We start from the raw sequence: 15,622 nt of genomic DNA on the forward strand, positions 1-15,622 counted from the left end.
CCTAATATGTTTCCTTGAAAATAACAAACTACTAGACCCCTTCCAATGTGGTTTCAGGGAAGGTATGTTCACAACAGACCACCTTGTTCGCATTGAGGCTTATATCAGGGATGCATTTATACATAAACAGTTCGGTCTTTCAGTGTTTCTTGACTTAGAGAAAGCTTATACAGACATGGCGCTACGGCATTCTCCGAGATCTCTCGGCGATGGGTGTCCGTGGCAACATGTTAAATACAATCAGAGTTACCTATCTAATCGCACATTCCGCGTAAGAGTGGGTAACGCTCTGTCTAAGTCATTCACCCAAGAGACCGGTGTACCACAGGGAGGCGTGCTCAGTAGCACACTATTTATAGTAAAAATGAATTCCCTGCACACAGTCATTCCACGCACAACGTTTTATTCCATTTATGTCGACGATGTACAAATAGCCTTCAAGTCATGCAATATTGCCATCTGCGAACGACAAGTGCAGCTTGGAGTAAACAAATTGTCCAAATGGGCGGATGAGAATGGTTTTAAAGTTAACGCTCAGAAGAGCACTTGCATACTCTTTACTAACAAGAGAGGCGTAACGCCAGTCCCAAGTATTGCAATCAAAGGAGACGCGCTCTCTGTGAGCAGCGAGCACAAGTTTTTAGGAATCATTTTAGACTGTAAAGCTCACATTCATTCCTCATATTAAGCTATCTTAAGGCAAAATGCCTGAAGACAATGAACCTTTTAACGCTTCTGTCGCGTACGACTTGGGGTAGTGATAGAAAGTGTTTGCTTAACCTTGTATAAAAGTCTTGTCCTCTCACGCCTTGATTACGGGTCATAATTTATAATTCTGCAACGCCAAGTGCAGTTAAAAATACTAGACCCCGTTCACCACTTAGGTATCCGTCTCGCTACTAGTGCTTTCAGGACAAGTCCAATCCAGAGCCTCTACGTAGAAGTCGAATGAGTGGTCGCTTCATCTGCATCGGTCATACAGCAGTCTTATATATTTTCTGTAAGTACAAGCGAACTATTGAACATCCTGTTATTCCACAATAAACGATATGACCGCTGCCACACTCTTCCGTAACCGACCTGCAGCGAGAAAGCCGTTCTCTTTGCGTGTGAGGAACCTCAGTGAGGAAATGGGTGTTCCGCTGCTCGAACAATGTCCTATGGCTCCAGCGAAACTATTGCCGCCGTGGCAGTGGCAGCCCATAGAATGTGACACATCGTTCGTAGAGGTTACTAAACACGCGCCAGAAGCACACATTAGAATCCATTTCTTAGAACTCCAATCTAAATACTCGTGTACAGAGTTTTACACAGACGCTTCCAAGTCACATGCCGGGGTATCTTATGCAGCCATCGGTCCATCGTTTTCGGAATCCGGTGTACTGCATCCGGAGACAAGTATCTTTACGGCTGAGGCCTATGCAATATTATCGGCTGTAAAGTATATAATGAAATCAAAACTTAAAAAGACTATCATATTTACAGACTCGCAAAGTGTTGTGAAAGCATTGCAATCACTCTGTAAACACAAAAACCCTGTACTTAATGAGCTCTATTCCATGCTGTGTAAAGCGTATATATCTAACCAGCATGTGATTATATGCTGGTTGCCGGGCCATAGAGGCATTGAGGGTAATGTTCGAGCAGACCAATTGGCCACATCAGTTACATCTCAGGCATTACATCTCCCTACAGCTGCTGTTCCTGCAACAGATTTGAAGCCTTTCCTGCGAAAGAAACTGCGAAGCCACTGGCAACGCTTGTGGGATGCTGAAATAAATAACAAGCTTCACTTGATAAAACCACAATTAGGTTTCTGGCCCCCGGTAACGAAAACACGACGAACTGATGTCCTGTTCTGTCGTCTAAGAATAGGACACACGTACGGCACCCACAATTTTTTGCTCACTGGTGATGAACCACCAACCTGTGGTAGATGTGGTGAGAGGCTGACCGTCCTCCATGTCCTCGTGGAGTGTCGGGAAGCTGAAACAGAGAGAAAGAAATATTTTCCTCAAGCGTACCGGTATCATGTGCCTCTTCATCCCATCATGTTTCTTGGTGAAGAACCGCTTTATAACGCCAAAGCAGTAGTCGATTTCTTGAACGATGTGGTCCTGCATGTTATTAGCCCATTAAGGTCGTAGCGCATCCTCTTTCCAGAGGATGCCGCTGTGATAGCAGTTTTTTATAGCATATGCCTCCAGGCCCTTGTGGTTCAAGGGCTCTGTTTAGGCAGTAGTGCTATTTGCCAATTACTGCATCTTAAATATTTTAAATACCGTGTCATTCTTTCTCAGTGCATTCTTCATTTCATAGTACACCTCATGAGTCATTGCCATGATTTTAGTACATGTATATTTTACGCACTTTACAGCGATTAGTTTTAGGCCCCTTTACAGTCATGCTTCATGTACTTCTTCGAATTCATCGTTCCACTGCACACTCACAAACACTGGCATGGCGCTCTTTGGTCATAACTGGCCCTTGCGCCATAAAACACCACACATCATCATCAGCTTTCCTCCACCGGTCCTTTGTGTGTTCAAATAGGCGAAAATTGCTGAAATAGGCAGAAATTATTGTCTGATTGATTGATTTATTGATTTATTGCGCCAATCCCGTCTCCCCTTGGTTTCCTTCTTCTTTTCCTCGCGCCACAATTCATTTGTTTAGAGTCATCACGCAGCGATTTTTTAATGTTTTCCGAATAATTAGCGTACATTAATTGTGTACTTACCGGTTAAGTATGAAATACAAAGTAGAGACGCAAGAAAATGTGATATTGAAAAAATCTGCCGCAATTGCAGCACACATATTGCGTTACTCATCAAGACGTAGAGCCAGCAAGACGTGGAGTAACTTGGGTTGTAGATACACTCTGCCTGAACTCCACCAAACTTCCGTGCTTTACACAGCTTTCGTTTTTCAACAACAATCATAGCAAAAACTGTTATGTTTTGGTTGTAAATATTGGGGGCTGTGTGAATGCATACGTGCGCTTGATTATTACATGTTATAATGATAGTTTAAGCCATATCTGTATCTTTGTCTACAGAACCATGCGTGTGCTGTATTTTCCTGTTGTCAACGTGTACTTGAAATGGGCTCTCGGCTAGGCCCAGTTGCACAGGTACAGCTTTTATCTGCACTCCTTCCATTTGTATTTTCTGTACATGGTGGCCTGATGAACGTATTTAATTTTCATTGCTAAAGCTAATTGTTGCATGCGTACATCCGCAGACTGTGGGCGTGCGCCTATCGAGTGAGTGAAAAAAAGGAAAAAATTGTCATAATCCTCTTCCTTAGCAGAGGTGGCACTCCCTGGTGGGGCAGAAGTATCTAGAGAGATAACGAAGGCACAGAAAGGCAGGGAGGTTAAACCAGAGGTAGTGCCGTTTGATGTCCCTGCACGGGGGGGACGGAGTATGGGGTAAATAGCAGAAGTAGCAGAGATGTGTGCACCTCATTGGCAGTAGTTAGGAAGGCCGAACTGGCAAGCTTAGATCCGGTAAGTAAGATTCGATAGGTGGGAACTTATCGAACGTAGGCCGGCCTTTCTGAGGCACCTTACCTCTGTTTCTAACTCTATACCGCAGTGTGTGAAAACAGGTTACGTATTTAAAATTTCCGCTTGCGCAGTGCTGTTGTGTTTGCAATCCAACAAATAAGTAAGCGAATGTACACACGCGAAAAAAGAAACGGCGAGAGTGAAGCAGAAAAACACAATGGCTTCAGCCACGCTTGGAATCTGGCAGTCTGCTGCAGGCGAAGCGGCACGCGGGGCGATGCGTCGCACCAGACTTCACAAATTCCGTTGCTTTAGCGAGCAAATGCCACACGAGCTCGTTTGATCTCAACGCATGAGATCCCCTCAGCGAGTCGGGCCGGCTACAGTGGAAGCAACGCTGCAGCTCATTGTTTTGCGCACTCCAGATGCACTCCCCATACATCAATCCGGTGCCAAGAGCGGCTGCCGGCGCAGCTGTTCCTTTGACGTAGAAGGCCGCGCATTGCTTCGTATAGTTTCACTTCATCTATGCTTCGAATGCGCGCTCCGTCATCATGTCGAGGCTCCTGGCGAACGCTCTACGCCGAAGCCAGTAGCAGAAACCTTGTTTGCATAAGCGACCTTATCGGTGACTCATCGACTCCCCTGAACAGTCGCGGAAGGCTCGCGCGGATGGACGCACGTTATATGCTTATCGGGTGTGCCCAGCAAGTGTTTGGTGTTTATCGAAGCTGAACCGTGTCGCGAGAATCTTGCCGGGACAGTTTTTGGGGACAACTAACGCGTCGCCACGATGTCGAAATATCGGTACGTCGTCTCCCCTCTTGCACGGTCCTCGACGCTCAACGATAGGTACGTGCGTCGCCTTATCAGCGTGCCAAATGATTACTGCTCTAATCATCTCGACTCGTAGTCAATCGCAAGTATTGCGGGAACAGCAAGAACTGGATTCCAACCGCCGTTGAAGACATGTTTTGACCTCATTGGACGAAGTATTCGCTCTGCTGCATGCAGTGGTCACCGACCCTTCCCGATAAGCACGTAATCACTTTATCGCGGCACCTAGGGATCGGAAATCGCAGTTCAAGCATGTCAGTCTCCGCGGGAGCAACAGGCGAGGACGCTAGTGAACCCGTTACCATGGAGGTACGATACTTTATCAGTGAGGCCTCTGTCGCTTCCGTATAGCGTAGCCAACCCACCACAACGGAAAAAGACGGCACGGCACCTTATCGTCTACGCATTGATTAAGAGTCCATAACAGCGTGCAGCGTATCTCTGGCGAAGTCCTCGGAGTGCCCCCAGTGGCACTGAGCTCGTCGCAACGTCGCTGCCGACATCGCTCGTCGAGGCGATGGCACCTCGGAGCTCGTACACACTGCTCGGATACTCGCGAGACCTCGACTGGAGGCCCACGCGGTTCGTGGGTCCCGTGCCTTCGGTCCGGGTGTGCAGCCTGTGCGGCCTCATACCGGAGGCGACCGTGCAGCTTCCCTGCGCTCACGTGCTTTGCCGCCTCTGCTTCGACGGTTGCCTCCGCCAAGGGGGCGTGTGCCCCATCGACGGCCAGGGCTTCGCGCGCGATGACGCCGAGTGGATATCGCTGTCGCTCGAGAGCTTCATGCGGAGGAAGGTGAGCTCTTGGATCTTTCTTTCACGCATCAGTTTGGAGCAGTGCGAAAACAGAGACAAAATTTGGGGGTTAAAGGTGGAAGAGGAGGTCCGCCAAAGAACTCGGCATTTCTCTGCCGTTTACTGCGCAAGAAGGTAAGTGGCTAGGGCCATGGAGCTACGGCTAGACGGGGGAAAGTGCAGGTGGGTGAGGGACGATGGTGAAATAATGTAATCAGCTAATCACATGCTTCCCGACGCCGTGCGTCGGCAGTGTCCTTGACAAGTAGCTATCACCTATGCATGCTACTTTAAGTAAGCATACTCCGTAATTGTTTATTGGATGAATGTAAGTAATTGTAGGTATCTCAATACCTCTACTTATTTACCCGTGGGCGTATAGCTGCATTTATAGAGAGAAATACAAGTGATCAACCGTTGGTAAACAAAGGAATCGTCAGACCAGATTCAATGCCAGGAAAAAAATAAAAAAGGGGGCTTGTCTTCTCAGGGCTTTAACTTCATGTATGCTATGTAGCACACTATAAGTTTAAAAGCGTGCATATACACAATCTGTTTACATGCACTGTAGGAGCACGTCACCGGTGTACCAGTCCCACGAAAAGGTTGAGAACAGCTTTCTTTGTCCAGGTCATGCCCAGAATTTGCCAGTGCTTGTCCAATGTTTGCTAACGCGGAATTGTACGCACGCGACCACTGTGTTTGCTTTATAAACACTGAGTGAGCACAGAGAATTAGGAAAATAAAATGCGCACGTCCGCATTATGATGCATCACAGTCGCGTGTCCATAAAGGCTTCACGTGATGAGCCTACAATGGCTTTTGTGTAGCGCCGGGCATGCCCGGTTAAGGCAATGGAATGCAAGTTTTTTTTTTTTTTCAATTCGGTGACCTCACAATAAGACGCGCCTTCGAAGTTATGTAACTTTGGAGGCAGGGTTGATAGGGAGGTCACTGACTCTCAGAATTGTTTATGCGATCTTTCACGTACTTAAATAATAAAGTTATGCAACGTACGCAAATGTTTCTTCCAATTGCACAAACTGATGCTTGGCGGACTGCTGGTATGCGACTAATTGTACTGATCATGGACATATATTATTAAAATCTGTAATTATCTATCTTAATAACATCTTAAGGAGCATGCTCTCATTGTAACATGGACACCAGAAAGGGCATATTGTATACTTATTACTTATTAGCTATCAACAACCCTGTATGTAGCAAAAGTGATGAGGAATGTCTTCTCAAAATGTGCGTCAAAAGGTTGTACTTAACACTCATCCGAACTGCGTTATTAAATGTTTTTTTTTATGCACTTGTGAAATGTGAAATACCAATGGGCTTCACCGCAAACGTTTACAGCAATATTATCGAGCCTGGTCCTAGCCTCAAAGCAACTCCTATCTGGACACTTTATATGGTCTTGCCGGCTTTAAATTGGGAATCGAAATTTGTTATTTGACTTCCTGCTAAAAAAAAGTATTTAGTATATGTGCAGTGTTCAGTATTTCTAGAGCTCCACAAGTTCGTTCGAAGAGAAATATTGGTCCTCCATCTTGTCCTTGTTCAGGACATTGTACATAGAGATGCTTGTCGATGAGCGTTATATGCCGAAAGGGGCGCTACAGGGACTTCGACTACCAGGCTAACCCGCCTATTGCGATATCATAGCAACTACCACTACCTACTAAATGGACGTACCGGGTACACTCGACGACCTCAAATCTGCATTTGCCGTACGAATTCTAATCTAATTAATCAAGAAATAACCAATCTTATTTACCTGTGCGCTTGATGAGTGCACCTGCTCCAGCACTCAATGCTCGACAGGCACTCCTATCAATGGTGCTGGTGCATCAAAGGTGCACCTACCAAAGCAGCATCTGCCTAACTCGCGTTGTCCTTTTTTTCCTAATTACAATTGGCAAAAGCGAAACATTGGAGGCATGGTACACCTGATCAACTTCATTCAGTTTGAAAAAGGCTCCATCAGGTTTTAAGTGCACCAATTAGCCGCCTCACCTGTCGTATTGGGCGCCAATTCAATTTGAAACTAAGTCGAATCGAGGGGTTATCCGATTTGATATCATAACCGCACTTCGGTCCCCACGGGTGCTAGGCTGAAACGACGTAAACTAATTGGCCGCCGTCGCCTCTCAGGCGCGCTGCACAGCGTGTTGGACACCGACTCTATTTGATATTTATTTCATTTCAATTAAATCCGACTCGTTATTGGATCCGATACCATGTCGTATTTTTGCGCCCGCAGGTGCGGTGCTGGAATGACGTGAACGGTTGCGACGCCGTCATCGAAGTCTCCAAGATTGCCGACCACTTCAGCAACGAGTGCGCCTTCCACGCCACTTCCTGCTCGAGGTGCGGCTCTACGGTTCTTCACCGGGACGTCGTCGAGCACCTCAAGTCCGGATGCCGCTCAGCCGTCGTGCCGGGCACGACAGTCCCGGTTATGAGCGATGCCCAGAGCCAGTGCAGCGAAGTCGTCGAGCACCTCAACTCCGGATGCCCGGCAACCGTCGTGCAGGCCACGACTGTTCCGGTCACATGTGACGCCCAAAGCCAATGCAGTGAATGGAGCGCCACGCACTTGAATGGACAGGCCGAGAAAGCCTTGGAACAGGCCACCGTGGCGCTGGAGCTGGCGTCTGCGCAGAAGGAGTCTCTGGAAGCAGACCTGAAGGAGCTCAAGGAACTCTTGGCACAGAGCTTCGCTGTTCTGACGGCTATGGAGAAAAGTTCGGCGGAGGCCCGGACTGAGAGTTCAGAAAGCAGCGGCAAACGACGCTCCGTGAAGCATCGAGAGGGTAATGGCAGGTATTCAATTATGCACAGCAACATTGTCCAGTGTTTGAGGCTTTTGTCCGGCGTTCAGCCTTCAATGTGACGCAAATTCATTTGCACTTCGTTTCGGGCTACTCAGGATACTCAAAAAGTAAAAATATTTGTAAAACAGTCCATTTATCGACTCTGAGGGGTAGTTTTAAGAAATATACATTATGAGGTGTAACCTTTTGAAGCTGCTTAGGAGATCTGATAGACGCAGTTGGGTCTGGAACCGGATTAGTGTAGACCACGAGGTGTTCTTTGTTAACGTGCCCTCAAATGAAATCATGCTAACACAGCGTTTTTGTTGTTCTCTCCCATAGGAATGCGGCCATCGAGGCACCGATTTGAACCCGTGACCTTGGCTTTTAAGTGTAGTGCAATGAGTGATGAACTTGGAAGGTTTGTTAGGCCCGATATCTCCGCAAGTGGAAAAGCAGGGGAAAAAGAAGCAATCTTAAAATCTGGATTAGATTAAAACTATATCTAATCAACGAATCAACGATGGCATAGTTGACATTGCCCTCTGCCCAATCTGGAAGAGTATACACGTCGGGTCCTGTATAACTCAACTCGTCAATGAGATGCTAGGCACATCATGTGCAGTCGTGGATTTTAGTCGTCTTTGTTGCTTGAATATGAATCCGCATGAGCTTTAACTACCAAATTTCTACGTGTAAGTCCCTGTAAGTGCGCGGTTGCAACCATACCTCCCATAAGGACTATGACTCTACCATAGAGTTCGACGGGATACCATCTGGTCAGGCTAAATTATGGTACGGAATAGACCGCACTCAAAAGAAAAATGATGCTTTGAGAGTCGTACGGATTACTTGTTCTCAATAGAAACCCGGCTAGGCAGAAGGTTCGTGAACTATGCGTCGTACGATCAAGACTAATAAAGAACCTTCTACCTAGCCGGCTTCCCATTACGAAGAAGGTGTCACCACGAATCTCAAACGATGATGGTGATCAGAGTGTGATCAATTACCAGCTGCATTCCTAACAATGCCCATTAGACACTCAGGAAATACGCCTAAGTTTCTCCGAACACCTCAGTTCATCGCGTAGCATACTGGCTTGGAAAACTTAATCGGTGTCTCCGGTAGCAGGCGGCGTCCCTCACGTTGCCTGCTGTACCAATATTGTGCAGTGTCAGAGTACTTCGTTCCACGGGAGTGCACCGCAGTGCATACATGTGAAAACATTCGCTGTGTTTCTTACGTGTGTGCGTCAAACATGAGTGCTTGCATATCCGTATTGGCCACATATCCGTATTGGCGAGCTGTGGGGGCCATTTTTCATTGGCTTTGAATACGTCTGCCTGGCCTGCGTTATCTTTGTCTCATCATGCTGCTTTAGATGAGAAATTTGGTACCTGAAACGACACATTTATACATAATACACACGCCCACAACATACTCAAGCACGCAGAGTAATGACCAACTTACTGCCTTGATAAGCACAGCGTTCCGAATGAAGACAGAGCACCTTCCAAGTACGCAAAGCACTACCAGCGCTGCTCCATAATCGAAAAGCATGGTGGCTCTCAAATGGGCTGCTACGTAAATTTAAAGCAGATTTGAAGACATGTTTTCCGAGAAGCTTGTCCAGAACGCACAAAACAGAAGTCTTGCTCAACAACCGGGGCCAACGCTACACGTACCTTCATTCCTTTGTCAAACGTAACCGCAGTGACCCTTTTAGTAAGCAGTGACGCAAATTCGTGCTTTCGTTTCGTTTACCGGCGAAATGCTTTTTCGTCGCAGCTTGGCCAAGCAGCTTCGGGAAGGCATCGGTGAAGTACTGAGGGCGTGGAAGGACTACCAGGCCAGGCGACTGAACCCGCATCGCAGTGATTCGAGCGAGAGTTGCAGCGACAAGTCCGAGCCCTCCGTGGCTCCGCCGGGTCCCGTCCCTTGCAGCATTTGTCACGACTGGTGCGTCGGAAGCTACGCGGCGCTCAAAGAAGTGGCGCTCAGGGACGGCACAGCGGATGTGCCGAGTAGTTCTGGCTACTTCTTCGGCTACCGCATCGAGCCCATGATCCGCTTCAAGACGCACGGCAGTAGCCTCAGGATGCACTTCGGGCTGCAGGTGAGTGGCACTCCAAGGATTAGGAGGAGGCTTTAGCTTCCTGCCAAGCTTTATTGTCGAAATCCAAATACGTGTTTGAGCGAACAAACGAACACAGTTGAAATAGCCCATTGAGCAAAATGTTCTGCAACTCATGTCATCTTCGTCATCACTGCCCAATTTCGATTCACTGCATGGCGATGGACTGCCTAGGAGACCTTGCACCTGCCGAAACTATCTAAAACCTGCTAATTCCCTTATCTAATATCTCCAGCTAATCTTCTGCCACCCTCGACTGCATTTTTCTCCCACATCAGGCATTCTGTTACTGTAAAATAGAACCAGTTCTCATAGCAGGTTATTGTAAACCTACCGTCTGTTTGGGGAGGCTGTTTTCGTGAGACCATCTTATATAGCCATTGTTGGCGTTTATCCCTACCATGACTTACGAACCATAGCTGCGAAGACGACTCCAAAACTCATGCGTACAGGGTTCTAGAAATAATCTCGTATTCCTTCGGCGACTTTCTTGATTGTGGCATAGAACAGCAGAAATAACTCTTCATGTTTTCTTGTCTGACGACCGACCTTTTCACGAGCTAATTGTTTCGGGGTGTGTTGAACGACACTCAAACTGCACTGCGTGCAACGAGAACAGATCGTGACATTTCTAACAAAGAGCGTAACATTTCTAACTTCTACTCGGCCAAAAACCGCGCGCGTCACTGGCCCGCACCGTCTCTTATCTCCACACGGCTCTGACCTTTATGCGCTGTGCATTCGCCGCTCAGTTTCCGTTGAAGCGATAGACTGCACGTACCTTCGCCCGCTGCGGCGTATTGCGCTTGCTGCCAGCGTTTTGACAGTCGTTGTCTTCAGTCATTCAGTGCGATCTATTCATGTTTGTTTGTGCGCGCTCACACCACAGTTAGTAATAGTCGGGCCACATTTTCCAACGCACGCTGCACATGCAATGCTGCCCGGGTCGGCAGTGCAGTGCTACAGGTGTGTCCCTTCGCACGCGCTGCCCACGGGAAGCGCTTCATCAACACCACCGTTTCACACGCGCCTTCTCATCAACACCACCGTTTCACACGCGCCTTCTCGTGGTCATCGAGTCTCTCTTCATGTCGGTCTACTTACGCCGCAGCACACCTGCTTACTTAATCAGCTCATGTTTACTACAACTCATATTGCTACCAAGGCCGCTCACCTTACTTCGTATGAAATTGCTGCGTTGCTATCGCATTCATTGCTTCGCCCTTAGGGCGAAACTGTGACATTTTTTAATGCAATTAGCATTTTGGAGGAACTTTGTGCAGTTTGCTGCCTGTCTGTCGGTCCGTCCGCCCATCCGCGCCTAACCTCTTTCAGGCTAACTTGGGTTATTGGGTAGTTCATGGCCCAATGCCTTATAGGTAGCACATCGGGCTGCTGTGCTAAGGGAACCGAGTTCAAAATCAACTGTGGCACCAACATGGGTCGCTGGCTCTGCAACACTGGGAATTCGCCACTCGTCAATGAGCGTGTTTCACACCAACTTGGGTCTCTGGATATGTGTCGCTCTCAATGAACATCTTGGAAGCCTACGTCCGTCAAATCATATACGTGCGACTGGGTTTGTGCCTTCCTTCAAGAATCTGGTTTGAAGCAACCTTGGGTCTCTTCAAACTACGCCGCTCCTCTTATTATTCATTAGAACACACAAAATATATCGTCACCAGTTGTCGCACACGCATCTTAATATAGATTGCTAATCGCGTTAAAGCCGCCAATCATCTCCATTCATTAGGTCTGTCGCCAGTTTTTCTTGCTTTCCCGACTCCCTTACGAGTAGTGGTATTCCAGAGAGGCCGATGCCTACTTCTTCCCAACGTAAAGGTTCTCTTTCTCTAATTAGCTCTTCGGACATCTGCGTTTCCTTCGATATCACAGGGCACGCGCTTAACACCTTGCGCGCTGCTCTATCCAACACTGAATTCTCACTGCGATGTTACGTTCACACTGAGGTTTGAAGTAGCAGTTCCTCATAAGTAGGGGAGAATACGTCATGAATAAGTGTGTGTCAGCGCCCCTACAATATCGCGGGAATGGCTGTTTCTATTTTTCCACCCGACAGGTGCTGCGCGGCGAAAATGACCAGCAACTCCTGTGGCCGTTCCACCACTACGTGCGACTCTGGCTGGTGGTGCCGTCGGGTGATGCGAGCAGCGGCTTGCCGCTGGAGATTGTGCCGGAGACGGTCGACGGCCGGCTCTACGCCAGGCCCGCTGAAGGCTCGCGCGGCAACGGACCCTGCTTAAGCGCCGCCTCGGTCGACCTCAGGGCGCTCGAATCTGGTGGCTACATCGAGCACGACAAGCTCCGGCTGCGCTTCGAAGTGCTGCCGTGACGCGCGACGCAACGTGCTGGCAGACAACTCGCGCCCTGTCAGTTAGTGTATGTGGTGATAGAAAGATAGTTCGTTGATGAGAAAGCTAGAGTGGTTGGTCCCAGCTGGAGTGCATGACCATGCTGCACTTCACCGCGAGGAGGAAATGGGAGCAGAAGTGATCTGTGCTGATGACGATGATGATGATGAGAAGGCGACGAATGATGAGAGAGTGTGTATGTGGAACTATAGTGGGAACCAGCCTGAGAGGGAAAACGTAATTTACATTCGAGGTTGTCAACTGTACTTGACAATACACTGAAACATAGAACGTACGAAAGAAACAATCTCGAACAGGACAGGTATTTAGAGAAGTGTTCGCGAGGGAGTTCTGCCGTGACGCGCCTGCAGTAATCGTTCCTTGAGGGGCTGTTTGTCTTTCCTTTCGTCCTTGCGCATACTAGGTCTTAAAACTATCTCTCTAGTCACTCAATCCATGTAAAATTTTCTAACGTGGCGTTCGATGCCAGTTTTAGGATGCATGATCAGGCCATGGGCCCAAGACGGCGACGTCGGGCAGTGGTTGCCTGGCGACAATTTCGTTAAAAAATATATCACTTACGTGCCTTCGCGAGGTACGAAAGTATAGCAACGCTCCTGTTAGCAGTAGTAGTCGATGCCTAAAACGAGGGTAGACGACCATGCGAGACCTCAGAATGTTTGCTACTTCAAGTTTCAGCTGACATGCCCATAAGGCATTCTGTACTCGCGCATAGACTGCAATGAATATAGCCTTGGTTGCGTCACTGCCAATCTTTGCACAGCTAGACTGTGGCTTCCTGATAAATTTTATCTCGCCCTCAAAGGCACCTTAGTTTACGTACCTGCTCATCGTATCTGAGTTTGCATAAGCCACTGGACTGCCATTTAACGTTCACGCGTCTGCATTCTCTCACGTTTCACCCTTTTTCGACAAGGCGTTAGGGCACTTTAACGAAGTGCCCACCGAGGCAGATACACTGATCACGCCGTCCGCCTTTTAAGGAGTTCATTCAGACAAATATAGTCAACACATACAAGCCTTTCATACGCCACTCAACCCTTATATGTTACTGTATATCAAGTATTTGCCGTACTCATGAGTCAATAAAGAAAAAAGTAGAGGTGTGCCGAGTAATATTTTATACTTGCTCGACAAGAAACCAGTCGTCGGCTTTGCGTCGTCGGACGGGGCGTAGAAGCCACTAACAATCCTTTCCTGCGGTCTTCTTTCAGTGCAGGCCAGCGGACTAAATTTGTGATGGTGATCTTATGTGAGCTTGGCTGTGAGGTGCACTATAGTACGGAGGGGGCTCAGGAGGCATTTCGACCTTTTATTTTTTGAACGTACACCCAAAAAGCGGTACACATGCGCATTTGCATTTCGATGACAACGTGGCCTTTGCAACCAAGAATAGGGCTCGCGACTTCGTTTTCAGCACTATGGGGAGTATGACATAACAAGCAGAAAAACTAGCGAGAAGGCCGTGACGCAGTGCTTTCCCCTCGTGTGTTTCAGTGCATCCTTTTCCATTGAGTTACTAATAACAGAAACCCATTGTCACTCATTTTATCGAAGGTGGTCGAGTGAGTGAACGAGTCGAAGTGCTAGTTATAAGCCGAAGAAATTCGTAGGCTAAACAGGAAGCAGACATCCACACGCAACCAGCAAACAAAGCTCTGCAGTTCAGTGAGAACCGCTCGTAGTCTGAGATCAAACCTGAAGCCCCCGGCTGACCAGGACAGTCGGTCTGCCAGATCCTAACCAGGATCCTTGTAGTTCTCAGACTGATGGCCACTTGTTCGGCGACAATGCCCTGCTCGATGTGCCGGCTGTCGTCGGATTATCGAAGCTGAGCAGCGTTGTGCTTGGTTTGTACTCAGGAGAGAGACCACCTGTGAATGCCGATAGCTCATGGTTACTCTGATGCCGAGAAAGTGCGCAGGCGCCCGCCTTTAACAAGAGGGTCATGGTATTCGCATCAGGAGGTGTATCCTCCTCTCAAACTCTGTCCGCTCCTATGTGAAAGAAACCTCACCAAATTCACTTCGGTAGACTGGCAGAGATAAATTAACCGTATAATTGTATGCTGCCGGTAGGTGCATCTGAGCCGGTAGGTGCATGCCTAGTTATCGGCAAACAGCAAACGGACAGCCCACAGCAAGGGTAGAGCACATTGTTATGTTGTTCCTGCTGCATATTCCCTTTAGGCTGTTTATCTAGTAAGTATACGCATGCTCCAAACACATCTCATTGGCTCGTACTTAAGAATACTTACATCCTTAGAATGCAACCAACCATCTTAAGCTCGAACAAGACGTCAGCATCTAGAACCGTTTTACATTTGTCACAATCTGTACCTTGGAATTGGTCTCCATGAAAGCATTTCCCATTGTTCGCACATCACTCAAACATTAATCAGGATGTTTCTATCAAAGGATTGCGGCGTATTACAAGCGTACAATGAATGTAGTGAGCAACTCGACCTCATTGCAAAAGATACTTTATACTTTTTTTGTTTTTTTCCTAATAAACGGCCAGTTATCTGCTGTGATTTCCTGTAAACTGCACAAGTTTCTGGCCCTGCTAAATAATAGCATGCGGTGCTTACCCCTTTCTCACTCGAAGTTCAGTTTCTAACAGTAAGTTTCAAACACTAAAGTATGCTATGCAAATGTACCAAGCAGGGTGCCAACACATATTGTATGTCGAACGAATAATCAAATACTACGCACATTTGCCGTTCACGCAAAGCTTCTCCAGTAGAAAGCCCTCAGTGAAGATGCATAGGCTGTTACATTCTACGACATCTTCCGGTTGTTCGCATATTCTTAAAGGATTAGCAATGGAAAGTGACTTGGCAGCAACAAATATTAACTCAACATGCACGTGCAGTCTCGTTCTGTGCGAAAATGCACACCATTCTATGCGAACATACACGCAACTTCATCAATAGCGTCCAATTAAATTATATCAAATGGTAAAAAACATGTGGTTGATCCCTCTTATATAGGAATCGGTATAGAACACGAAAGTGAAACGTGTCTTCACAGAAGTAGTGTAATGTTTATTGCACATTGATATATAATGTCTATTGGTGTTTTGTGGCCTAAAGCGCCCTTAGGCGTTGATGCACCCACGCTGACGC

The 15,622-nt window shown here is 47.5% G+C and overlaps 1 protein-coding gene across 1 annotated transcript; it reads left to right on the forward strand.

The window, feature by feature from the left end:
• Window positions 1–4,049: 4,049 nt before the first annotated feature.
• On the forward strand, window positions 4,050–13,597 carry LOC119445481 (TNF receptor-associated factor 3). The gene is made up of 4 exons (XM_037709762.2): window positions 4,050–5,144; window positions 7,416–7,978; window positions 9,757–10,084; window positions 12,183–13,597. The coding sequence occupies exons 1-4, from the start codon at window positions 4,866–4,868 to the stop codon at window positions 12,453–12,455; spliced, it is 1,443 nt and encodes a 480-aa protein (XP_037565690.1). The 5' UTR covers window positions 4,050–4,865; the 3' UTR covers window positions 12,456–13,597.
• The last annotated feature ends 2,025 nt before the right edge of the window (window positions 13,598–15,622 follow it).

This window comes from Dermacentor silvarum, chromosome 3 (assembly GCF_013339745.2).
Source record: "Dermacentor silvarum isolate Dsil-2018 chromosome 3, BIME_Dsil_1.4, whole genome shotgun sequence".
In the NCBI taxonomy this organism is placed as follows: domain Eukaryota; kingdom Metazoa; phylum Arthropoda; class Arachnida; order Ixodida; family Ixodidae; genus Dermacentor; species Dermacentor silvarum.

Coding starts and splice junctions, on each gene's coding strand:
- LOC119445481 (XM_037709762.2), top strand. CDS start 4,866: ATGGCACCTCGGAGCTCGTACACACTGCTCGGATACTCGCGAGACCTC. Junction 5,145..7,415: donor AGAGCTTCATGCGGAGGAAG/GTGAGCTCTTGG, acceptor TTGCGCCCGCAG/GTGCGGTGCTGGAATGACGT. Junction 7,979..9,756: donor CATCGAGAGGGTAATGGCAG/GTATTCAATTAT, acceptor TTTTCGTCGCAG/CTTGGCCAAGCAGCTTCGGG.